The sequence below is a fragment of the Crotalus tigris genome, unplaced genomic scaffold (genome assembly GCF_016545835.1).
Source record: "Crotalus tigris isolate CLP2741 ecotype Arizona unplaced genomic scaffold, ASM1654583v1 scf7180000017857.1083437, whole genome shotgun sequence".
NCBI classification, from domain to species: domain Eukaryota; kingdom Metazoa; phylum Chordata; class Lepidosauria; order Squamata; family Viperidae; genus Crotalus; species Crotalus tigris.
In genome coordinates this window covers 83,059-109,966 of record NW_024096679.1, presented here as the reverse complement: position 1 = coordinate 109,966, position 26,908 = coordinate 83,059, and the positions used below count along the sequence as shown (strand labels likewise).

Below are 26,908 nucleotides of genomic sequence, written 5' to 3'. Positions count from 1 at the left end.
TGGTTCATTTCACTTGGTGTGAATTAGTTAGCCAATAATCATATAGAGAAGGGTGGAAAGATATTAAGAACTTTTTTTCTGTACAGAAGAACTAATATTTGGGATTAAAGCAAGAGTGCCCTGCATATCCTCACAGTAGGTTTAGATACCTAACAGATCTCATCAGATTACATCATCAGTTCTGATTGGTTGAATACATTTACCTCAATTTTAGGCAGGTTCTTCTCTGTCTCTGGGCGGATTTCCAAATTTCCTCATGGGGGCACCCAGTGACTTATGCTAACCTGTATTAGACCTTTAATACTTTTCTTCTTCCTAGAAATTACCAGCAGTATCTCTTTACTGTGGTGCCATCACTTGTGCCCAATTTTGCACAAATAGAAGTGCTTTCTGTTAGTAAAATATTTCCAAACTAAGGTTAGTCACTGAGATGCATGTTGGGAGTCGCAGTCCAAAAACAATGGTTTAGCCTAGGACAAATTTTATTTTATTTAATTATATTTAGTCATAATTAACCATCACTAATGCAACTATTTTCTAACCATTATTAATAAACTCCCTCTTTTGTTGTGTATAAAAATGAGAGTTTTGTACTTTTTCACTGTACCTCTGTATGAGCTGTAGATAGAATTGCTGACTGGTTTGGGTCATACAATTAACAGAGGCATTGTTTGCTTAAATTCAGATTGTTTGTTTAGATCATAATTGCTATTATGAAGGGGGGGAGACTTAGTTTGCCATAAAAGCCTATCAAAATCTCATGCAGATCACACTGTGAAAAACCTTAACTTAGTATCTTCAGTGATCCACTCAAATTTTCTTCCACTAGCAAACCATTAAAAAATATATATAACTCCAGGCTTAGTCAGCAGGTTGCAAATCCCGTTGAAATATTATTCTACATGGCAAGTTATTTCTCTCATTTCACTGGCATATCTTATTAGATGAAATCCATCAAGAAGTCTTGTTGATTGAGTTAAAAAACAGCAGTGTGAAAAACTCAGCCCATGGCAAAGGCAGCCATGCTGGGTTTCTTCACCATAAAATCCAGCTGGGTGACCTTGGGCCAATCACACTCTCTCAGCCCAATTCACCTCAGAGGGTGGATGTTGTGAGAAAAATAGGAAGAAGAAGGTGTGTTAGATATGTTTGCTGCCTTGCATGATTTTTAAAAATAATAAAGGCAGAATATATATAGAGGCCCCAAAACAATCCAATCTCCGCCCCCTTCTTAGCTGAATGGGAGGGACCCCAATCATGATCTGACCTCCATTTTTAAAAATGAATTGCCTCAAGCATAATGAATTAGAAAGGGACTAATGAATTAGAAAGATTTAAGCCACTGCCTGTGTCAAAGACAAAACCGAGCTTACACTGCATCATCCTTGGATTCTGTTTTCATCCATTTTGATTGTAAAGCCTACCTCACTTTTTATTCATGTTAACTAATGCTGCCTAACAGTCTTGTTTTTGTAAGTAAATTGAACTGAGAATGGGAATTGATGGTGCATGATTTGTATTTCTCCACTCAGTGGTACTTTCTTTGCTGCATGCCAGACAGAATGAACCTGATGAATTTTTGCCTGTCATTACTGCTGCTGATAGTAAGAGGGTTTTTTTTTTCCTCATTAAGCTTCTATGTATGAATCCATTAACCAGGCTCAGAAGTAGTGATTATTCCCACATCATCCAGTGAGCTTTAGGGACTAAACTATACTATAATATAATCCCAGTCTTCGATTCATTTTATTGTGCCCCTTAACATCCTAATTGCAAGAGCAATATAATCATCATATATTATTATCCACAAGAAATTACTTTAATTCTATATATACAGATGTTCCTCACTTAACCAAGAGGCATTGTATTTCTCTTTTTAAACAACACCATGCTTGTCAAAATCCAGAGGAACTTGCTCCTAAACACACACATTTAAAATTGTAGCCAAAGGCAGTGAGGATTTTCTTGTTTGTGTTGCTCAGTTTCTATATTTTGGCAACTAAAAATGAGGATAACAACATATGCAAATGTTCCTTACAACACATAAATATTATTTTTACTATTTTGTCCAACAGTAGGTAACTTTAAGTGGAATTACATTCCAGAGTATAAGTGATTGCCAAAATGTCTGGAAGTTGTGGTCAAGAAAAAATACGATGGATTACTACAATAATTCTGAGTTCATCTCTCCAGGTAATGTATGTCATGAAAGTTCTCACCAAAAGACTGTCATTTGGAAGGGTTGCCTATTCATAAGCTTGTTACACAGAAACAGCATGGCCAGGCACCAAACACTAATTTATAAAAAGGCATGTTGGGGATGTTACTTCTTATCCTTCTCTAGCCCTCACATATTCTTATCGATATAATTTATTTTTATTTGTTTATTTCTGGGGAGGTGGCTTATGTCTAAGCTAAGCCGTAGGTTACAGCCACCCATCCTTGTTTCTTCTGAAGTGCTTCTAAGCCTATATGGAATCTCCAACGCAAGTTTTCTTAGATTGCCTATCCCAATGTTAGATGCAATTCTGTTACTGGAACAAACAAATAATTATAGAAGAATCACAACATTGCTTCTGTTTGGAGAGAAGGAAAGCAGCCACATCTACTGTATTGATTTTTTTAAAATAGTGAGATGTGTTTGCATGGCACACTAAGCTATTCTTGCTACCCAACAAAGTTTATAATTTGTTTTTATTACTTGTGAGTAGAGATGATGCTCACCTACGGGTTGCCTTTCTCTTCTTTTCTCTTATAGACTCTTCCTTTAGTTAGCTAATAGCAATCAGACTGCACATTGAATAGTCTAATGAGAAAGATGCAATGGAGAAAATTGCATAGAAAATTTTATATTTGCTTTCAGGGAGATAGATACATCTGTAGAGTTTATCTTTATTATTACTCCATTTATTTACCTTGCATCCCATATTTGTTATTTTTATAAATAACTCAAGGTGGCAAACATACCTAATACTCTTTCCTCCTCCTATCTTCCTATCTTCCCCTACAAGTTGAGCTGAGGGAGAGCAACTGGCCAAGGTTACCCATTCAACTTTCATGCGTAAGGCAAAACTAGATCTTGCACTCTCCTGGCTTCTACTCTAGTGCCATAACCACTAGACCAAACTGGATACTCTTTGTTTCTAAATACTATTAAAGGATTTTATTAAGAAAGTATTTTTCCTTTTTTGTTGTTGGCAGGATTGGTTCTTTAAAGGCACTCTACTGTCAAATCTTTTTTAAAAAATAGCATTTCTGACTAGATGAGAAGAAAAAAAATGGGAAAATTTAATTAGCCTATCTCAGGATGATAATGTTTTTGTAACTGAGAATAATTACATAGCTAACTATGTTTGCTTGCATGTTTTTATAGATGTTGGATTCTTTAGAAAGCTCAAAACAGCTCACAATGAAATTGTGTTGTTGAAAAAATAATGGCCCAACTTTTTAAATAAAAAACTGCAACCTCACCGCATTTTATTTTAATTGGCTGAAGGTGAAAAGATTTTTAATTTTTAAACTAAAAAGAATGGAAAAAATATTTTCTCATAAACCAAGTAATTGAAGCACTGTATGAAGCATGTTATTCAATTATACATTTTACTTCCAGTTTAGACAGTAATTTTGTTTACTTTTTAAAGTTAGAAAGAAATACCAAGTAGATCTGATAACAGTAGACAGCTAACAAATCCAAATTATACTATAATATGCAAGGGAAGCATTATTCCCTACAAGATTGGAGGAAAAAGAAAAGACAATATAATTAGTTTCATTCCATCACTGGAACATCCATAAGCATTTGTTTATCAGCTTTTGCAAAGAGAGGGCTTGGCTAAATGGGCTCTTAGACTGATCCACCATAACAAAGATTGCAGGGTTTTTAAAATTAGTATTTATGTATATTAAACTATTTTGAATGTTTCAATGACCATTCTACTTAAGGGACAGAATATATTTTAATATAACATTTTGTTATTTAGGATCATGAAATTTCAACAATCTTGCAAAACCAGCAACACCGGGTTCGTTATTCAGATGCAGTGGAAAATGGATCTATTATTTTCTCACTTTCTGGTACATTCTTATAGTTTTTAATTTTCCCCACAAAAAGCAATCCTATGAGGTGGGTTGGGTTCAAATGGAGTAACTGGCTCGAAGTTAGCAGCTAAGTCAGCAGCCCAAAGTCAGTTTCATGCCTAAGGGAGACCTAGAACTCATGATCCCGATTTCTAAGCCAACATCTTACCCACTACACCAAAATGGCTTACTTTAAATGGGATAAATCGTTGACAAGCATAAACCTAATGAAAAAAGAGAAAGAAAAATAGGTACTTTATGCCTTTTGAAACTAGTATCCATGAAATGGAAAGGATATAATAGATCAAAATAAAAGCAGACTGATCTCACGAAAGTGAAATTGATTAATACATGCATTAAGTGAAAGCGTAGGTGTAACTACAGGTAGTCTTCAGTTAATGACCATTCAGTAACTATTCAAAGATACTTTGGTGCTGAACAAGTGATACTTATAATCCAACCTCAAAGTTCCAGCTGTTCCAGCACACCTGGGATCATGTGATTGCAATCTGTGTGCTTGGAAAGAAGCTTGCACTTACAATGCCTGCAAAATTCCAGTTATGTAATTGCCATTTGTAACCTTTCCTGCTAGCTATCCACAAGCAAAGTCAGTGGAGAAGCTGGCAGGGAAAATGACAAGTCACTCCTATAACTCTCTCCCTTTTCAGCCACTCCTGAGGAGCCTAGCTATGGAGGGCAAGATCCAATGATGTCATACTCCATAGCATGCATCCACTTGCAGCCCACCCACCCACAGTCCATTAACACGCACCCACCTACCCATGCTGATGTAGCACCCTGGAAGCCACCAGCACACCCTCCTACCTGGCACCACCACAAGCACCACCATCCCTGGCCAGGGCCACACTATGCCACAGCAGCTACTTAGCCACCCACCAGCCTGCTTGCAAGCTGCCCAGGAATTACCAGCTTCCCTATTTACTATGCTTATTGGAAGCGGGCAGGAAGTTCAAAGTGGTTCCTCACTTAACAACCTGAGATCCTCACTTGATGACAATAACAGGGATTGCTGGGATTGCACTGCTAAGCGAGCCAGTCACTTAACCTCTTTATGATCATATTGCTTAGCAGCAGAAATTCCAGTCCCAATTGCCATTGTTAAATGAGAACTACGCATGAGTGAAGGTATATGTTAGAAAGCAGTTGTTGTCATACAGATTATTGTGGATGCATATGAAAGTATCAATTCATAGATTCATGGACCAACATGCTATGCTCCAGAGAATGATGAAAATAGATTAAAAATGAATTTTAAGAAACATTATGAAACACTGAATGAATATGATCCAGTGGGACAAAACTACTCTGTTAGGTGACATGAAAGGAACAGTGGGAATGAGTTCAGTTCACAGAAAAAGTGATATGGACATTTAGAAACTCAGGAGTGAGTAAGAATTTCTGCTTAAACAGACTTTATTTTGAATACATGGTGTACATGGTGTACATATAAGTACATTAATGCATACATGGGAAAAGAAAATGCTTTGAAAAATAGAAATGATTTAATTATGGTGAAATAAATATAATGAAATAATTAGTGAATAATACAAGGATGATGAGGGGTTCTGAATTAGAAAAGCAGTTTTTCTGGGTCTTTGGGCCTTGCCAATTCCCTTATGTTATAATAGTATTAGGACTGCTGCACAAAACTTTCAAGATAATAATACCATTGTAACAAATATTATCCAAAATGTCTACTATTTTTTCATCTTTCTTCTTGGAATTTACATTAATCTTCAGTATTGTGGATTTAGGATGCAGCTTTATGTAAATTTTTCAGTTTGAACAGCTGTATATACCCCACCATATATAAATCATACCGTATATGTACTCTTTTAAATCAACAATTAAGTATAGCTTAATAAAAAGTTCTTCTCTTTCAGGTGTTGCATTTTTGCTTGCCGATACTCAAGATTTGCTATTGATAAATAGCAAAGTCATTTTTGAAAGAATAAAGAAGTTCATGACCATTCATAGAAATGGATTTTTACTTTTATCAGCTGCCCTTCACGGACCAAAAGAATGGGAAATGATGTTCAGAATTCAGCAAAGGTATGAAATAATTAAATCATAATTTGAAATTTGCTTTATTACTACTACTAGTGGAAAATGGACAGATTTATAGCATTTGCTGACTCATACTATTTAAGATAATTTATTTCTGTTCATTCAGTGAAAGCAAGCCAAATAATAAAAGCACTTTACATTGTTATATTGCAGCTCATAATATATAGATTATCAATCATTTGGACCCTTTATAGTCATGGCTGAAATTCGGTTACCACATAGAAAATGCATTTTTGTGCTTGTGGATATCCTTTGGACAGACTATGATTGGGGGAATGCAAGTTTTGGTCTCCCAACAATTTTTGATACCATTGACCATTGTATCCTTCTACTCTCTAAAGCATTGGGGCAGGATGGCACTGTTCTGCAGCGATTTCCTTCCTTTCTAAAGTTGTGTTGCCAGTTGGTTATGATGGAACGGATCAGTCTAACCCAGTGGTTCTCAACCTGTGGGTCGGGACCCCATTTGGGGTCGAATGACCATTTCACGGGGGTCGCCAAACCACGCTGTCCACCATTTTTTCCCCTTTTCCCTAGCTGTCCTACTCCCTCTTATTAGTGGCCACACCCACTTGGGGGTCACCACAACATGGGGAACTGTATTATGGGGTCACGGCATTAGAAAGCTTGAGAACCACTGGTCTAACCCCAGGCCAAAGCAATGCTATGAAAGGGCTGGTCCAGTGCCTGGAGGCTGTTAAATGCCTGCAAGGTGGATTTGGATTGGTGACCTAATGATGTCAGGGAAATTCCATCTCTTGACTCTGAGCAGGTTGCTCAGGGATGGCCCATAATCACATTCCTATAGGCTCACAATTCCTATTTGAAGAACAAGTGGCAGCTGTGGCATAGAAGCTTTTGCACAGTTCTACCTAAATTGTGACCATTTATGGATCAGAAAGCTCTGTTCACAATCACTCATGTCCTAAAGCTTCCTAGACTATTGTAACACACTCTGCATGGACCTGCCCTTGAAGAATATTTAAAATCTAATGCGTACATATATGTAAATATCCATTCCATTTTGCAGTGAGTGTGTGTGTATGTGTGTGTGTGTGTGTGTGTGTTATAATTAAAGGTGGGCATAGAGCACTTATATTTTCTGTTTTTTATCTTTCTCTATCTTTTTATATATAGTTGGGGTATCATTATTTTGACATAGTTAAGTAGGGGTAATAAAGTAGATAAATCAGTAAGACCTGCTATCACTTTTTGTCCCTCTTGAGCTTTCTGGAAATTGTGAAGACCCGCACAAAAAATATACAAATTAATAATTCCCAAACAGATATTCATGTAAAACAGGAGTCTGGTTTCAGTGAGATAATGCTACCAAGTAAATATTTACAAACCTTCCAACATACCTATGTTTGACAATGGAAGGTTTTTATTCCAATTAAGAAGCAATCAAAATGCATAGTATAAAATCCTAGATGAGAAGAGGAGCATGCTATGAATATTACAGGAGCTGAACATGTCCTGATGTTGCAAATTTGGATTTAAATTTGTGGGTTGAAGGGCACTGAGAAATTCAAGATTATTCTTTTATTAGTTTTTTTAAAATTAAGTTAGCAGCTAGCAAATTATATTACAGCAACGGCTATATTTCTTAGGGAATTAAAAAATACTAACGTATAGACATCATTTGTGAAAATAAAGAATGCAATTCCTTCCAGAAGGGAGCAAATATAATTTATTAGTTGTTTAGCTCTAGTTTAGGATAAGGAATATGGAAAGGCAGAGGAAAGGATGAGAAAAATTTCATATGTACATAGCCAGCAGAACCAGACCAATCTTCCCCTAATTTCAGCCTCCAATCATGGTTCTATGCTAGCAAGAATACAATCACCAATCATCATTTTAACTGCAGCAGCTGGCATTTCTGTATTTTTGTTGGAATGGAAGCAATTAGACATGCAAATGTAGTTCATAAAACAGTTCAAATACACTCAAGGTTTTCCAGGGCTTAATCTACTGTTATAAAACAGCTGCGAGTTTCACAGCTGAAAAGCAACACAGAAATATTTAAATTGATCTATATCAGATCAAACTAACTAGCCTGATATTATAGTGGATGAAAAGTAGGATGTATATTCTTGAGTAAATACTAGTGCATAGAAGATTGGCCCTAGCAGAGATAATACAAATATGTATAAGGAATTTATTTTTGTATACTTGTCAACTTGGCATTTTTTTTATCATATTAGATGTAAACTTCATTTTATTATCTCACTAGTATTGTGATTGGCAGATGTTAAGGGAACATCTACTTAAAATTCCATTTTATTTTCATTTCCTGATCCCTTTATTTAGAAATGTTGAAGCTTCAACTAGTGTAAAACCATGACATCCTTGCACTTGGTTCTTAATTATGGTTCCTCTTATAGAATGCATTGTTATCTCAAGAAACAAAATGTAATTCTATAGTGTCATCAAAGTACATGGCTTGTTACAGAATAATATAACCAAAACAATACGGTTTGCTAGATTTAACATTGTTTCAGTAGAGGGAAGATAACAAAGAAGCAGCAAAGGAGACTACAACTAATAGGCGAACATGCAGCTAGTTATGCTTATCCTCTATTTGCTTAGGAGGGAAGAAAGAGAGTGGGTGACTATGTTACACAGCATGGATCTCTAACCTTGGCAACTTTTAAGACTTGTGGACTACAACCCTCAGATTTCTGGGAGTTGAAGTCCACAAGTTGCCAAGATTGGAGATCTTTGCTTTACAGTATAACTCATAAATAATTGTGAAAGATTGGTGTCCATATTTGTTACTAACACCAAGTACAAGGCCAATAATAGCAAAAGGATGGGTACATGTTCAGAGAAAATAATAACGTTCAGATATTTATCCTGAAAAAATACAAGGCTGTGTCTTCTGTGGTGCACTGGTCCAAGAAGGTACTAAGGTATGAGTTCTAATTCATCATCTGACACCAATGGGGCTAGAGCATAGGCTAACCTTCAACACTGCCAGAGGGATACAATCCAACAACATAACATTTTTTGCATGAATAAGTATGTTTAATTTTTGACATCACAACTCAAAAAGATCTCATATCAAAGATCTAGGAGAGGATGGGCACAATTTTTTTTTTCCTTGTAGAATAGTCATGGGTTAAAGTGCAAGTATACCTTTCAGCTTTCCAACATGGTGGTATTTTCTATTCTAAAATGGAGATATGTGGACTAGTGTTCCATTTATTAACAGTAAATTAGCCTACTTCTCATCTTAAACATTTATATATCTATCTCCCACTGTCTTAGCCAAGAAATATGAATGAGTAGCTAAATATTACTATCATATACATTTATGTAATTGTATATTATTTTTATCTGCACTAAAAAGTTTAAAGTACAAATGGATATTTATAAAAATTCTCTGCTTAAGATTTTTAGGCAGTAATTTACGAATACTTCCAATCCATAATACTGCTGAAGGTGTTAAATTAATGTTGACCATAGCAAAGGTAAGTGCAGAATTTGTATTTTAAGAATTTTGTTTTTACATTAATATAAATATTTGCACTCAAATAGATTCATTTGTTGTACAGTACCTTGAAAGTAACTGCATGATGCTGCCACAGTAGATTTCCAATTTCAAAACTGCTTTTTGTTACAAGGATATTTTAATATATGTTTTTAAGAGCAGATAGTACTGAATTATTTCTGTTTAGATCACATCAATGTAAATTCAGAATTAAGCCTAAGAGTTCAACCACTTGAGAAAATGGCATTTATAGAACTTTTGCTTGGATATTGGATGGTAAAATCCTCCAATCCTTCTCAACTGTTATGACATAATACATAAATGATTACCATAACCTATTGTATTTCTTTATTATTGGAAGACTTCTTCAAAACCCTTTCTGGACAATGTTCACTATAGAATGCTAAAGGCAAAGACACAGATTATAGAGCAAAGCCCTGTTTGGAAAATGCTTCATCATAGTCAACTGCATTAAAGTTAAACACCATCCAAACTGTTAAAAAAAATGACCTTTATTTTCTGCTTTAAAAAACACACTCACAAAAAAAATCAGAACACCTGTCTGAAAATACACTTTAATAAATATATTCAGAATAAAAAATTCTCTGTAATTAGATGTTTAATCTCCGGTACAAAGAAAGGAATATTATCTTTACATACTTTCATTTCAATAAGCAAAAGGATAGATATAAACCACAACTTGTAAATAAAAATATCAATACCTTCTAATTAATTTTGGGGGGGAAATGGTCATTATTCAAAAGTACAGAAGAGCAATTAATAGACATGATTCTAACTTTAGAGTTTTACATGACAATAGTTTACTCACTTCTATTTTTTGTTTTCTGATAATTCTTATTCTGTATTTTAGCAATGTTGCTATTTTTCTTCTCTTTGTATTACTATACAATGGGGATTTGTATCATACAGATTGAAATTTATGCAATAAGAATAATCTTTCCAACACATCTGTATATAATAAGCCTGTGTGACAAAGATAGGAATTAAATTATAAGCAGCTTTTGTCAATCGATTCACTTGTATGAGACTTCACCAGCTGGATTCTGTTAATGGAAAAAGTCCTACTATTCATAGAACAAATTACAATCTAACTGAGACTTGCATCTAGAGGGGGAAGGGTCAAGAGAAAGTAAACAACTTTTGCCAATTATCTTCCACCCCTTCCATTGTGTTTCTCAAACTGCCCTGGAGGGTCTCACCAATTCTCTGCATCTGATTTTCATGGGATTTAAGCAGAACAATAGTTTCCCTCAATTTTTAGTAATCCGTCTAATCATAAATTTTGTGAATAAAACTGATTGTACCAAGTAATACCTTTTGTAGTTTTTGCTTACTTTTATATTGATACTTTATTTCATAGTATGCCTTTATAAATAGGTAGTGTGTTACATAAAACGTTAGTGTGAAACTGCATGGTGATAGATACCTGCGGTTCTGACATTCAAAATATAACAGGAGCACAATATAATCCTAGGACTAATGTCTGAAGGTTCAGGAGGAAAGATATATTCTAAAACCTCTCTAGAAGTCTGTAATAATTATTATTTTGCATTTTTTAAAAAAATTAGCATGTTATATTTTGGTCAGTCCGACTTAACAAGTGAAATACTGAAATAAAGATTTTATTTGACTCCAGTGGTTTCTTCAGTTGCAGCCTTTGTTTTCAATGAGTTCTTCTACTCTTGCCAGAACACTTTCCATTAAATCAAATGTGAAAAGTGCAGAGTGAAGAGCCTGAAACAGATTGACATTACAAATTTAGAAGTATCTTGGGAATACTGATGTATCAAATCCTTAAGTAAAAGGACACACACATTTTAGTAGTTTCCCTAAAAACAAATTACTCACTTGAAGCTCCATGTCCTTTGTAATTCCTGACATCTTTGCTTCAGCTACCAATTGAGCACAAGTCTTTTTAGAACTGGGAGGCTGTGCTATGGAAAAGAATAAAGGTTATTAATATATAACTCCCTGTACCTTCACTTTGGCTTGAAACTCACTATATTTAAGTATGCCCTGCAATCAGCTTTACTTGGCATTTCTTAGAGGACAACTCTTAACATAGAGCTAGTTTTCACTCATTCATTCATTCAATTTCTATAGCCACCCATCTCAATTGAATCTGGATGGCAAGTTGTTTGGTGTGATGATGGGAGATTGTAAGTGCTCCTTTTTGCATGGAAGTTGATCAGGTAACTGGGGCATTTATTATGTACATCATCTTGAATTGTCCAAAAAAAAAGGCAAGTATAAACCAATGATTGTACATGCATGCTATTTTTTAAAATTTTGTTCAGTTGATCATTTATCTATAATGCTTTGCACAATGTTTTCCTGGGAGTATGTGTAACAGTTTCTTTGAGTCCTTGTAAATTTACACTTGTGTCTTCAATGAGAGTAACTAACCCTCCTCCTCGTTTACTGTCAGCCTCTATTTAACTTAATTTATTAAATTTGTTATTCATTAGCTGCTGACTCTATAGACTGTTTTTAGTACTTTCCAAGCATTAGAATTTTCACTGATGGCTGTTATCTTAGCATTATAAGCTCCAGGTATTTTAATTGCATTATTGTTGTTTTCAGTGAGCAGTTGATGTTTTTAGTACATCTGACACTGAATTAGTTGTTTTTGCTATCTAAAATATTAACAGTTATCTTTGCAAAGAAAACTTCTGTGACTTGCAGAATCAACACTGACTCAATGGCACCACCCAACATTATACTGGATACTTTAATACAGTACTTTAAATTCAAATTTGGAATATATATGCCCAAAAGGAAACAAAAACTGGTATCCAAGTGAACCTCCACAGGTTAAAGGTACTGAGATGATAACCAAAATTATAAATTCTTTCTATTCTATAGGGTTACTGGGGATTAGCAATTTTGTCATGCTGAAGTCAACCTATAATTATGCAAGACACAAAATATCTCTTTCCCATCCAGAAAATGTATTTTACTCTTTATATTGCATAATGGACCATTAATAGAATTTAACACTAAACTTCCAATTTATATATCTAATAGCAATCAGAATGCAAATCCTGTATTATTAGCTAAAATAGCCAACTCACAAAAATATACATCATTATTCTGAACTAAATTTTTTAAAAGTCACAGATTCCTGCTCTTTGTAATAGTTCCATTTTATAGTGAAAAAAATAGTTCCATTTTATAGTGAAAGGTCACATTTAATGACATAGCTGTACCTTTGCTTAAAGTCCAAAGGTCTCCGGTTCAAACCTAAATTCCATTCTTAGATCAAGATCCCTTTGAGGTTTTGGCCATCTCTATTTACATATGGAATATGGTGAGGAGAAATTTCATATATTCTCCTTAAATAGATCTATTGCTCCATTTGTTACTTACATTTCACACAGTCCAAATATCTTAGTCTAAACTGCGGCCTTCCTTTGTGCCTGTGAAAACTAAGACATGCACAAAATAATGACATAAACTAACCTCTTTTATTTTCTTTCTTCCTTTTTATTTCTGCTTCATAGTGTGCTTTTGACATGTTAAGTCCAGTGTGTAAAGGCTTCAAGAAATGTCTCTCTATCTTGTAAAGTTCTGTCCATACACAAGTCTCAGGGAAAAAGAAAATATTGAACACGTTTAGTGGCAGTATAACTTACAGTAAAGTCTTAATAAACAGTTCCTTCAATGACATGATTTGCTGGCTTTAAAAAGTAAATGATTTAAGACATAACCTGCACTGCTAAACTGCATTTTAATCAGTTAATCCAGTCTCATAATATAACGTTTATTTTTACTCATAACTAAACTTCAGATTATCTTCTCAGAGTTTTTGACATGTCCTCCACATAAGACCTGGAGAACTGTGACACATTAAGCTGAGTGTAACTCCCCTAATCACAGAATGCGCTACATTCATTGCTAGATTAATGTAATAAAAAAAAATATTCCAGAAAGAAATTTTATTTTATTAAAGATTATACTAACTACAGATAAAACTAATTCGAGTACATAATATAGAAACACTAAATAAAAATTTAAAAGTTCAGAAAAAAGAGCAAAAAGGAGAAAAGATAAAGCTCCTTAATTCCCAGAGAGTATAATCAACATTAATAATTTATCACTTTCTCTTAAAATACAATCAAATGCCTCTTTATTACATACCTCATTTCATTCTCTATAACAGTGGTTCTCAACCTTTCTAATGCCACGACCCCATAATACAGTTCCCCATGTTGTGGTGACCCCCAACCACTTATATATCACCGGGTGCCAGGGGCGTGGCCAAAGAAAAGGGGAAAAAAATGGCGGACAGCCTTGTTTGGTGACCCCCGTGAAATGGTCGTTCGACCCCAAATGGGGTCCCGACCCACGGGTTGAGAACCACTGCTCTATAAGCTCGTCTCTAAAAACTCATTTTTTTCATATTAATCAGCAAAAGTCTATTCTGAATATATAGCAAAAGGGAGATTACCAAAGATTACTATTGGCCTTAGAAAGTTGTAAACAGATTAAGGGCTCCAATGAATTTAAGACTTTTAAGTTAATTTAAAGGATCCTTTCTCCTGGAGAAATTCCCTTGTTTTTATTGGGAAGCTGATATGATGCCTTGAAGGTTGGATAGTAGAGGGCGACAAATAGCTACCTTAAAAGAAATGTTACTGAATGGGTGTACAGTAGCTCTTCTGAGTTATTTAACTCTATAATGCAATCAGAAGATGTTCTTGAAGAGGAACAAATTCTACTGAATAAAACTGAAATTGTTTTACAGATGGACTTAAAAATTGTAGCCTACAAGAAAGAGAAGGAAATAATGGATTTACAAATTAAATTGGATAAAGATTTAAACAGTTAAAAGTTATACAAATAATAAGTTAGAACAGCAATGGGATAATTTTGTTTTATTTCATTTACAATAGAGATTTGTTGCAGTTGCCACACTGGCATAATAAAAGGAACTTGACAAAGATGAGAAGAGACAAAGAGAGTAGGAGAAAACATATGTTGGAACTTTCTATGAGGAATTTAGAAACTGTTGAGAGAAAGAAGAAAGTTTGCAAAACTGATCTAGTTGATTACGTTTCTGATTACATGTAATGGTTTTTCTGATTGGGACTGGACTTTGATAAACTAAAGATAGGAAATGGGGGGAATCTGTTTAAATAGAAATGGAGATGTAAATACAGAAGGAAGGATTCCAATTTGGTGTAATAGATAAAGTTTGTAATGCTTATTTTGTTACTTCTGATAAACCTTAATATAACAAGAGACAGTGAGCTCTTGTCAGATCACTGACCTGGATGATTAACAGAACAGAAATGTGTAGCATGTAATAGCAATTGCCTCAAGCATCTGGACCAGCTTTTTGGGGTGGGGTGGGGAAGTAGAAGAAACAGGAGTTACATTAATTTATTATATTGCATTATTATTTTATTGATGCCTTAGTGAGAAATAAGTCAACAGAAAATACTGCTTTAGGGCTGTAAATGATTGATCCCCAATTTAGAAAATGGTCTGAATGTTATTAAACCATGTCTTAGTGCATAGAACTGCCCATAAAATCTTGTAATCATGTAACACAGGAAGTTTTATGGCATAAACAAACTACAACTGCTCCTTAAAATCACATCAATTGTGATTTTCCATTCTTGAAATTATGTCAAGGAAGAAGCTTTATAAATGTTGTATTTCAAAACAAACTCCAAGCATGTTTTATTATACATGCATTAAGAGGAAAAATGCATAGTGCAACAGAATGCACATTAATTTAGTGACAAGTTCCCCTTTTTGTGTGTGTCTGTGCAGTATTAACCTGCCATTTCCTAGTTAATTAGATGTTCAGCCTCAAGTTGATATAGAACTCGGTGGTTCTGGAATAAGTACCCCTTTCCTCAGACTGAACTTGGCAAAGAACTAAATTTACAATTGTTTTCCCATGATTAATGAATAATAGCTAAACAGCATGAACCTAGAATACATTAGGGAAAAAAATCTGATCAAAGTTGGTTTCAAAATTTTAATATAAATTGTTCCCTTGATTACCACAAAACATTTGCCCATCATATCAGCTGCATAAGGACCAAAGCTTGCAAAAAAATTATATCAATCATCATGAAAAGGTGCGACAACCACTGAATATTAAGCTGGATAAGCATCATTATAAAAAAAACTGATGCAAGATGGACTTGCTAATGCAGTTGCGTCAAGCCACCAAAAGATGTCATATAAAAATACTGAAGTAACTTACAGTGGGGAAAACAATTATTTGATCCCCTGCTGATTTTATACATTTGCCCACTGACAAAGAAATGATCAGTTTATAATTTTAATGGTAGGTTATTCCAGAAAAACGCATTTCAAAAAAGTTATAAATTGATTTGAAATAAATTATAAGTTATAAATTGAGTGAAATAAGTATTTGATCCCTTCGCAAAACATGATGTAGTACTTGATGGGAAAACCCTTGTTAGCAATCATAGAGGTCACATGTTTCTTGTAGTTGCACACATCTCAGGATTTTGTCTCAGTTCTCTTTGCAGATCCTCTTCAAGTCATTTTCGAGGCTGACATTTGGCAGCTCAAACCTCCAGCTCCCTCCAAAGATTTTCTATGGGATTAAGGTCTGGAGACCGGCTAGGGACTTTAATGTACTTCTTGAGCCACTCCTTTGTTGCCTTGGCTGTGTGTTTTATTTCATTGCCATGCTGGAATACCCATCCACGACCCATTTTCAATGCCCTGGTTGAGGGAAGGAGGTTCTTGCCCAAGATTTGACAGTACATGGCCCCATCCATCGTCCCTTTGATGCAGTGAAGTTGTCCTGTCCCCTTAGCAGAAAAACACCCCCAAAGCATGTTTCCACCTTCATGTTTGATGGTAGGGATGTTTGTTGGAGTCATAGGCAGCATTCCTCCTCCTCCAAACACAGCAAGTTGAGCTCGTTTTTAATCTCATCTGACCATAACATTTTCAGCCAGTTCTCCTCTGAACCATTCAGATGTCTATTGGCAAACTTCAGACGGGCCTGTACATGTGCTTTCTTGAGCAGGGGACCTTGCGGGCACTGCAGAATTTCAATCCTTCGTGGCGTAGTATGTTACTAATTGTTTTCTTGGTGACTATGGTCCCAACTGCCTTGAGATCATTGACAAGATCTTCCTGTGTAGTTCTCAGCTGATTCCTCACCATTCTCATGATCACTGAAACGCCACAAGGTGAGATCTTGCCTGGAGTCCCAGGCCGAGGGAGATTGACAGTTATTTTGTGTTTCTTCCATTTGCGAATAATCGCACCAACTGTTATCTGACCTCTGTGGTTGCCAACAAAGGTTTTGCCACCAAGTACTAAGTCATGTTTTGCGAAGGGATCAAATACTTAAAATGCAAATCAATTTATAACTTTTGAAATGTGTTTTTCTGGAATTTTTTGTTGTTATTCTGTCTCTCACTGTTAAAATAAACCTATCATTACAATTGTAGATTGATCATTTCTTTGTCAGTGGGCAAATGTACAAAATCAGCAGGGGATCAAATAATTTCCTACTATGCTTTATTTGTAAATATGTGAAAACTAATCAGAAGAGAAATCATATTAGATTATTTTCCTTGACTTCTGAGACTAAGAAAAAACATTTTAATTGAATTAATTTAATTTAAAAAAAACCAAAATGTCTGTCACCCCTTTCCTTCTGGATCATTCTGCTCTGAAGATTTAGCAATCTCCAGAAACTCTTATTATAGAAAATTCCCTTTATTCCCAGAATTATTCCCAGTGATAAAGCTACCACTAAGCAAGCCTTACATCTATTTAGGGGATGTATATCAGATGGGAACAACATCATCACCCACTGGCAGTTTGGTGGGTGGTGACTGTTCCTCACTGCTTATGTGGCCAGCATGGCTCCCATAGGGGCCTTATATTTATCTTTGGCTATAGGTAGAGAAGCTCCATGTCTTCAATATATTCTATCTGAGGACAGCAAAGAAGAGCAATGGAGGCTTCTTATGAGCTCAATATATAAGCCCTTGAATCAAAATTATGGCAGCTGGAGGGAAAGAGAGGGACGTATTGCTGCTATACACAGGCTGAATAGGCAGCTGGAGCCAGCAAACCTGCTCACACCCAGTCCCCATTGGGATGAAGCTTGGCATTCATTTTTTTTCCAGTTTTTCAAATAAAAATGAGATTAATTTTTTTAGTAGACACATGCTATCCAGCATGTGCTACTGAAATGAAACATTAAGCAAATCATCTTGCATTAGAATCCCAGAGTTTTCAAGTGAAACTGAACCGAGGTGGCGCAGCAGTTAGAGTGCAGTACTGCAGTACTGCAGGCCACTTTAGCTGACTGTGTTCAGCAGGTCAGCAGTTCAAATCTCACCGGCTCAAGGTTGATTCAGCCTTCCATCCTTCTGAGGTAGGTAAAATGAGGACCCAGATTGTTGGGGGCAATGTAAATATATATACACATTGCTTACTGGTGTACACCGCTTAGAGAGTGCTTGCACTTGAAGTGGTATATAAGTCTCATAAATAAATAAATAAACAAACAAACCATGCCTAACTGATGAAGTAAACTTGGAAGCATCCAATTAAAGGCAGATTTTATTTCTTAGTATATATAGCTAGAACCAGAATGCAAGGTTGTACACTGCAGTAATCAACATTACTTTAAGGCAATTACAGTAATTTGTTTTTAATAGACTAGGGATGTCAGATAGCTTGCATGATTGGTTTATGTTGACTGACTAGTTACAGAAAGGAGCACTTTGAAAATCAGGTCAGGGAGCAAAGCTTGGGGGAAAAAAAGGAGATGACTATACAAAAGAGTAACAAATAATCCAGAAATGGAGGCAATATCCTGCTTGATGCTTGAGAGCCATAAAATATGTGCTGGGGCAGACTTGAACTCTGAAAACTCCTGACAGTTATCAACCCTCCAGCAGAACAGATTTAGCTCTGGAGGATTGTTTGGTAAAGCATAATTTACCAGCAGCAATTATATTGCTGTGACCTGGGTCCTTTGCTCTCCTCTTTCTTTTTTCCCTTGACTGACTTCAAAATTTGTTTGAAAAGCTAAATTTACCCTTCTTATTGTCTTAGACATCCTCAATTCTACATCTTACCTAAGAGAGGATAACAGCTATAAAGATTCTCAGAAGAAAGCAGGGCAGATGCTCAAAAAGGCTCATATCTGACTCTGGGCAAATGCTTGGATAAGTCTCTGCTGTTTTCTTGGCAAGATTTTGGAAGCTAAGATTCCTAGGACTGAGAATGAGTGACTGGTCCAAGGTTATGCAGCTGGCTTTGTGCCTAAGGAAGGACTAGAACTCACAATCTCCCAGGTTTTAGCTTGGTGTCTTAATCACTGCACCAGATAGAGTCTCTTTAGCAAATTATACTAATAAACAAGAATTCAGTTCAAGTTGATCTTGTTTAGAGAATGAAGTTGCAACAGGAGTTAGAAAGTCAAAATTCTTCCTCATTTTCCATGGGACTAAAAATTATTGATACAAAACAAAGTTTGCATGAATAAACTGTTCCCATTGCTGTTTTTTCCACATACACAGACAGGAGAAAAATATATAACATTCCCTTCTAGTTGTATAAAGAAACATTTTTATATATATAAAAAAGCAGGCACATACATTGTTACACGAGATTCAAATTGCAGAAAGATTTTAAAACATTACTTTTGCATGTAGCTACTAATTGGATCACTCAAAGGTATTGTTATATTTGTTGCTATTCAAAAAATACAAATCCAAATCCTAATTTGAATTTCTGAAACATGCAAATCAAAGGAAGAATCTCTGCCCCCTTGCTTGGGGCTGCCATAAGACCACAGAGCAGTGGAGCTGGTAAGTGTCCTGAAGACCCTCTCCCTGTTTTTTAAATTCTGAATATTAAGTATTTTTGCCTTTTAATATAATTTTATATACAGTTTTTATGTTTTTATATTTTACTTGTACACCACCCAGAGACCCTCTGTGAGGGATAAAAGCAGTTTTTAAAGTTGATTAATGAAGTCAAGAATAATCCAATATTTCAATATATTTCAGATGTACCATTTTTAAAGGTCTACAATGACACAATCTATCGTTCTCTCTCATGTAATTTTTTTCATACAATCATTACAGAAGAAAACTTTTCTTAAAAAAAATACCTTATTAACATCTTCATTATCCTTAATAAGTAAATATCTCAGCAAATTCAGTGAGGCCATTATCCTGAAAATCAGAAATGTTAAATAATCAGCTTTATAAAATATTCCTCAAGCACTGATATATTCATTTATGACAACTATTTCCAATTCCGTATTTTTTTCATCAGACACTGAAAAATTGCAGGATTACAAAGGATCCTTAATATTTCCATTGCATAAATGACAATGTATATTCCTCCAGATGTTGTATTTATTACTACTGACCAATAACAGTAACAACATTTTGATCTTTACTACTCTACTGGGAAAAAATTGTCAGCTTACCTAGTAGCCTTGTCCCCTGCCTCTATTTTTCACCATTAATAAAAGTACTGGCAAATGTTGAGTTCCAACAAATAACTTATGTTTCATGCTTGTTGTCAAACTTATATCAGTAATGTACAGTATTACATCTGCAACACATTTGAACAGCTTCATAGTTAGCATCTTAATAAACGTTGAGATTAAGCGACTGGCAAAAGCAAAATGACCTATTTGGATTAGTGAATCAATTATTCCACAAACAGATTTTTAACAGATTATCTTTTTGATTTAATAGTGCCTTTTGTTATCAGGAACTCATTAAGTTGCTTATAAATTCCAATGGAAACCTCAAATAAGCAAAATAACTCTTAGAAAGTTAATTTTGTTAACAAATTGTAAGAACTTTAATGAAATACCTCAGGGAATGTCAGCCCTTCAAGATACAACAGACCTAAACGCCAAAGTTATGAATACTAAAACTAATTTTTCATTATAGGGTTGGATTAATTGAACTTTGCAACCTTGAATGTGCCTCACTGCCTGTCTATCCTAAAGAGAACTATGGAGAATCAAGTCGGAAACATTTTTTTCAAATTCCACTCTTGCTTGACATTCACTTTTTTAAAAATCTGACAGTTACTTTTGCTGCGGCTCTTAGTTCTGTTCCTCAGTTATTTTCATAACCCATTACAAGTAGCCCTTTCTTAATTGTTTAGCAACTGTTCAAAATTACCCCCAAAAGGTACTTACAGCCCGATTTCCAAGTTCCAATGGCCACACGTTCCACTGCAAGTCACATGATCGCATTTTGGACATTTGGGAACCACTCACCTTTATAGTCATTTACAGCGTCCCAGGATCACATGATCATGATTTCCTATATTTTTTGTCAATTTCTGGCCTGTATTTCTGGTTTCCAGCAAAAAAATGCCCATTGGATAAAATGGATTGGCTTAATAAACATGGTTAACAATCACCACCCCCCAAAAATGGCCATGGTTACATGGTGATCCAGTTGACGATCGCACTGACTTAGAACTGTAATGCCAAGCTTGATTATATTGTAAATTGAGAGAGATACTTTTATGTGACCTTTATCACATCTTACCTGTCTGAGTGCTGGAGGAGATCAGTTTCAGCACCTTCAGGAAGTGAGAGCACCGTGTCCAACAGAGAGATCAGCTGGAGTCCAGTAAAAAACCTGCTGCCTTCTGCCCTCTGGGAAATAAAAAAACATAACACAAGAAAGAGTAGTAAGTGCTTCATATATTGTCTGCATTACTATTATAGCTAAAAGCTTTCAAAAACAAATTTACTGAATTGTTACTCCAACTACCCGTAAGTCTGTTTAATCTCCTTCCATTATTGCTTCTTTCTCTTAAACTGAATTCCGAAAGCACTGTGCATAGTCTAAACTAGATGACCCATTGGACCAGGAACAGGAAAAAAAAAGCATTTTTAAAGCATTGTTGTGAGAAGCTGGCAGGAAATGTCGGAAATCACAAACATGTGATCATGGTTGGTTAGTAACTATGGCAGTAATGCAGTTGTCACAGGTTTGCAAATGCAACTAGTCTGAAGATCTTTGAAATTTCAATTCCATGGGAGTGATGGGTCCTAGATTCTGTATGCATTCTTTTAGCAATAGCACTTAGACTTATATATCGCTTCACAGTGCTTTACAGCCCTCTCTAAGCGCTTTACAGAGTCAGCATATTGCCCCCCCCCCCAACAATCTGGGACCTCATTTTACTGACCTCGGAAGGATGGAAGGCTGAGTCAACCTTGACCCGGTGAGAATCGAACTGCCAAACTGCTGGCAGCCAGCAGAATTAGCCTGCAATACTGAATTCTAACCACTCCACCATCACTCAGTTTTAAGTTTGAGACACTATGATTTAAAAACTGTTGCCCTATGATGCACCATTTCAGGTAACTGAAGGTTACAAACAGACAGACAGGAGAGTTTTAGTAGTATATAGGTAGATACAATTGAACAGGCCTGATCCTCACTTTAGTTCACAACAATAAAACCCCAAAGTCACATTTGGAATTTATTGCATCAAATCTCCTAAATGTATTTTAATCTACATGGATCAATCCACAATTCTCAAGATTTGTAAAAACAGTTTATTCAAAAATCTCTCATTTAAATGTAGTCATAAAAAATATTGAAAAGAGAAGTGAGTGTCAGAGAGGCACTGGCATATTCTCACATGCCATGCCATGCCATATCCAGATAATCACTAAACCGGAAATAAGTAATTAATTTTTATTCTGCTTTCACATATGTTCATAGTTTCAGTGGTACTATTACTACTACTAAAACTAATGAAAGTTGCAGAGATTAAGATCTTATATAAATTGGGGGCTGGAGGGGGGGAGGTATAAGATATCAAAAGTAATGTTCATTCTGTAACTACAAAATTGAACAACCCAACAGGGTTATGTCGACTGGAGGGCTGGGGAAGTTTCACAGCTAATTCTATAACCTAATGCAATGTTAGAATATCAATCTTTTCAGTTTAATTTAAACATGATAGTTCAGAGCAAAAGGGGGGGAAATCAGCCTGTTCTTCTTATAGAAGCACTAATACGTGGAAGTATTAACTCTGCCAGAATGTTATCTGCTACAGAACCCATTGCATTTTTGGTTGATAAGCCTCAGCCATTTATTTGAATGAAGACAGAATAAATCCGGTATTATGCTCTGCCCAGATTATGTTACGGCAATTCACTAACATGGAAACACATTTGTTATAAGGGTACTTTTTCAGAGAAATTTTTAAATATTAGGTATCCAGCTATTTTTATTCTCAAATCTTTGAATGAAACCCAAAGATCTTTTCACAATCCTGCAAACGCTGAAAATTCTCTTACCACCTGAAGTCCCTGCTGAAATCTCAGTTGACAATTGAACATTTATTATTATTATTATTATTATTATTATTATTATTATTATTATTATTATTATAGTATCTAGTATCAATGTGGGTTTGTCAGGCTGTTTATCATCAGCTTTTAATTAAACATTAATTTGTTCTGTGTTGTTAACCTTCATAAACCAGAAGGATAATCAGTCCCTTTTACTGATGTTTACTTGTAAATACTTCTTTATTCTGCTCTTCCATCATTCTTTTATTTACTTGGACTCACTGAAAATATATGTGTTTTTAACAGACAGCTTAGAAGAAATAAGTTTTTTGCTTAGTTTTTGTAGCATTATTCATTATCAGTAATAATTAGTTGAGCCCAAGCCCCAAAAATGACGTGATGATTCTTTCAAGCTCATTTTTTTTTTCTACACCCACATATAGAATCTTGCCAGAGTAAGCTCTCTACTATTTGCATCTACCAAATACTCTTGAGAACTATTAGGAAGGAGCTGTCTTCACTCTCTTTCTCTCACACAAAATATATGGATTGAGCTGCCTCTTATTCTTCTAGAATATTCTTCTAGAATATCCCTCCCTCCTGGGAATCCAGCCTATTGCATTTCATCACAAGTGTACTGAAAATGTTAAATAAGAAAACAAATGCATCATAGAACAAATCAATCCATTATGATACAATGTATCATAAAGTATGATAATTTGACCCTGGTCATTTGTCCTTCTAATGAAAATTGATTTGTACTCCCTCAGTCTGCATCTACAACATTATGCTACTTATATTCCAAACCTGATTTAAATCTACAGGAGTACCGTATATTCCAGCGTATAAGGTGACCCGGCATATAAGATGACCCCCGTCTTCGGCGCCGAGTCGCATGCCTAGAAAGTTGTCTTATATGCCGGAAACCACCGTAATTTCCGGCGTATAAGACGACTCGGCATATAAGATGACCCCCGACTTCGGCGCCGATTTTAACACTTGCAAAAGTTGTCTTATATGCCGGAAAGTACGGTACCTCCTTCACTTATGTTGCCTTCATTAGTTTTCCTCACCTTTAAGGCCAAATCAATTTGATTTTTAATATTCTGAATAATGTGTCCTTCCACGCCAGAATGGTTGCTCGTCTTCAATAAGCCTCTGAAACCAGAAGATCAAAAAAAAAAAGAAAAGAAAAATTATGCTCCAACTCATTTTTCTTTATCCTTAAGGTCTCTTTATTTCTGACAATTGGCATGCCAACTGAGATTGATGGAAGTTGCAGACTAAAATTTGTGGAAAATCTAAATCGGATATAATGCTCTTAAATATCATATTTTGAACATATAAAAGACCAGTACTACAATCACATTAACTAAATTTTCTGTTAAAATACTTAATAATTAGTAATATGAGCCATACCTAAATAATATGTATTTTCCCTCTTCATCAAACTTATCTAAATACAGCTGAAAAATCTTCAAGCTCTTCTTTCTCTACATAGAAACACAAATATGGAACATGTGAGATTTATGTGCATTTTAAACCCAACAATTTTAAAAGTCATAGAAAACTTTATTACGTACCAGAGATTCAAAAGGGCATTGGGTCATAACCTTGACCAAATCCTGCCATTAAAAACAATACAAAATAAAAATTATTCCAGCAATATAGTATATGTTAGGCAAGTTGGGCAATTTAATTGTTATGTACAATGGGAACCATCTTTAATTCACAAAAATAAAAGACTCCTTCCTTAGGCCACACTACTGCATAAATATATTGGAGAAGGAAAGTCAGAAAATTATCTACAACAAAGACATAAAGAAGTGGATTATGAAATAAGTTCTAGAAATGTCAAGCCCAATACTGAATATCTCAGCCAGAAAATTATAGCAGATAATTTTAGAATTATCCAGTAATGCACAGTTTACAAAAACTCTCGCTTCTGATATCACAACATTATCAATTTGGCTTTTCACCCCACTTCCATTTATTAACATCCAATATAGATGCCAGCTGGTATTGGCACTTAAAAATGTGGCCTAGTGTCCCAAAAATGGATGCAAAATAATTGATTTAATTCATCATGTTCTCTGTATGATATTGAAATAAAAAATGCTGCCTACTTACAATATTCGACTACTGTCACCTCTTCTTTAGAAGAAGCAGAATTAGTTAATTGTATCTAACTAGAAAGCATGTAGTGCAGTACAGTATTAGTATCTGGAAACAGAGCTCTATTTTTGCTCTATATAAATTTTGAGATGTAAAGATGATTTTCCATTAAAATGACAGAAACAACACAAGATTAAAAATTTAGTAGGTTCTTTAACAAAATGGACATTTTGACCTTCTTTGTATCATCTGTTTAATTAGTCCCATTACAGCACTAAATAAATACTATTGACAAGCTTCCTAAAGCACTTGAGTAATATCAACATAAAGCATTCATGTAATTAAAAGTTTATGGTTTTTCCCACATTACCTGAGGTGTTGTAATAAAGCCTTCAAACTCCAAATACTGAAGAAAAAGGCTATTATTCTCCAATCTCAGGAGACAGTTCTCCAAAAGAGCCTACAAGTTAAATTGATACATTAATTTAAAAAACTATGGGCACTGCTCTCAGTATATCAATCCCCCGGTATGAAACAGAACACTGAAAGTATATTCTTTTTATTCCTTATGGGGAATAACAATTCTCCTTTGTTTACATTATCCAATTTTTAAACTGCTGCAATCAAGCAACTTCAGCAATTTATAAGAATTTAGTTTATAGTGTAAATCCAACCATCTGTAAACCATGCTTTATAGTTTAGTTTTGTATCAGGTAATAGATTGTTTTAATCGTGATCTGTTTTATAAGTCACAATAACTCGAAATCTTAAGTTCAAACTACACAATAACTTCATGCTGTGTGCAAACCCAAAGAGCCTGCTTTGTCTATGGCAATTTTTTTTGTTAGATAAGGCATATGACACCTTACACAACTACGTCCATTAACAATAAATTATATTTCCAGGAATGCATTTCAGGTTATATTGTAACAATAAACAAAATCCATTTAGTATATATTTAAGCACCTAGTTTAACTTGGGCTATCTTTTAAAGAAGTCAAGTGAGGTTGAATGTAATGAATGTTTGCACTAGAAACCTTTAAAAAAATCCCAGGTTAAACTAGGAAATTGAAAATGCATACTAGATGAAAGTAGTGGCAGTGGCAAATCACTTTCATACTCTTGCTACAAAAACTACACAGGTACCAGAAGCCAAGCTTAGGTTGAGGAGCTTTTATTAATTAGATGTCAGATTAAAGTAATTCAAAATAATTGAACCTAAGAATTCAATCTGATACATTTTCAAGCAAGCAGACATGAATTCAAACTTGCTTATAAAGCATGTTCAATTTTAAAGAAAGTTGGAATGAACTTTTATTTTCTGAGAACATAAGGAAAAATAATGTATGCTTATCCTACTTACAAGTCCTTTTGATAAAACAGATTCTTCTGTCCTGCAAAATAAACAACATCTAGTTTGTTAACACCATCTTTAACGTTTTTATTTTGCTGTCTTTTTTAGAAACAATTTCAGATTCTTGTCCCCGATGTAATATTTTCAAGATACATGGTCTGTTCTATATCAAGACCCAGCAAAGACCTTCAAACTAAACCTATTCTGAGAATATATTATAGAGGTAAGGCAGGATTATTTAAATATTAAAACTCTGTAAAATCAAGCCTTCATACTAAGTTCCTTAAATATATGAACTAAAACACAATTTAGTCAAGTAAGACTGAAGTATACGCCCTCCTTGTTTCCAAATAAATTACTATTAATTGCTCTATTTTTCCCCCTAACCCTGTACTTTAAATCTTTGGAAATGTGTGAATAAAAAGAGAAGCAGTCCACACTT

At 34.9% G+C, this 26,908-nt stretch overlaps 2 protein-coding genes across 5 annotated transcripts in view; one reads left to right on the top strand and one right to left on the bottom strand.

Moving 5' to 3' along the window:
• The first annotated feature begins 366 nt into the window (after positions 1-366).
• Positions 367-26,885, top strand: CUNH1orf146 (chromosome unknown C1orf146 homolog). Of its 4 annotated transcripts, none has more exons than XM_039343507.1 (6): positions 367-417; positions 2,076-2,193; positions 3,981-4,074; positions 5,982-6,150; positions 9,560-9,638; positions 26,575-26,885. In XM_039343507.1, exons 2-6 carry the CDS (start codon positions 2,125-2,127, stop codon positions 26,713-26,715), a joined length of 552 nt encoding a protein of 183 aa, XP_039199441.1. In that variant the 5' UTR covers positions 367-417; positions 2,076-2,124; the 3' UTR covers positions 26,716-26,885. The 4 variants fall into 4 exon arrangements, with proteins under 4 accessions (XP_039199441.1, XP_039199444.1, XP_039199443.1 ...); XM_039343510.1 differs by lacking the exon at positions 26,575-26,885 and adding an exon at positions 20,620-21,220; XM_039343509.1 differs by lacking the exon at positions 26,575-26,885 and adding an exon at positions 10,020-10,161.
• GLMN (glomulin, FKBP associated protein) overlaps positions 10,150-26,908 on the bottom strand; it is a 34,030-nt gene continuing 17,271 nt past the window's right edge. Inside the window, 11 exon segments of the mRNA XM_039343504.1 lie at positions 10,150-11,344; positions 11,346-11,413; positions 11,528-11,613; positions 13,142-13,265; positions 19,821-19,884; positions 21,232-21,341; positions 24,071-24,155; positions 24,417-24,490; positions 24,581-24,622; positions 25,483-25,572; positions 26,476-26,506. Of these exon segments, the coding sequence (XP_039199438.1) occupies positions 11,302-11,344; positions 11,346-11,413; positions 11,528-11,613; positions 13,142-13,265; positions 19,821-19,884; positions 21,232-21,341; positions 24,071-24,155; positions 24,417-24,490; positions 24,581-24,622; positions 25,483-25,572; positions 26,476-26,506 (817 nt within the window). The 3' untranslated portion in view covers positions 10,150-11,301.

Coding starts and splice junctions, on each gene's coding strand:
- CUNH1orf146 (XM_039343507.1), top strand. CDS start 2,125: ATGTCTGGAAGTTGTGGTCAAGAAAAAATACGATGGATTACTACAATA. Junction 6,151..9,559: donor ATGTTCAGAATTCAGCAAAG/GTATGAAATAAT, acceptor TCTCTGCTTAAG/ATTTTTAGGCAGTAATTTAC. Junction 9,639..26,574: donor TAATGTTGACCATAGCAAAG/GTAAGTGCAGAA, acceptor TGTCTTTTTTAG/AAACAATTTCAGATTCTTGT.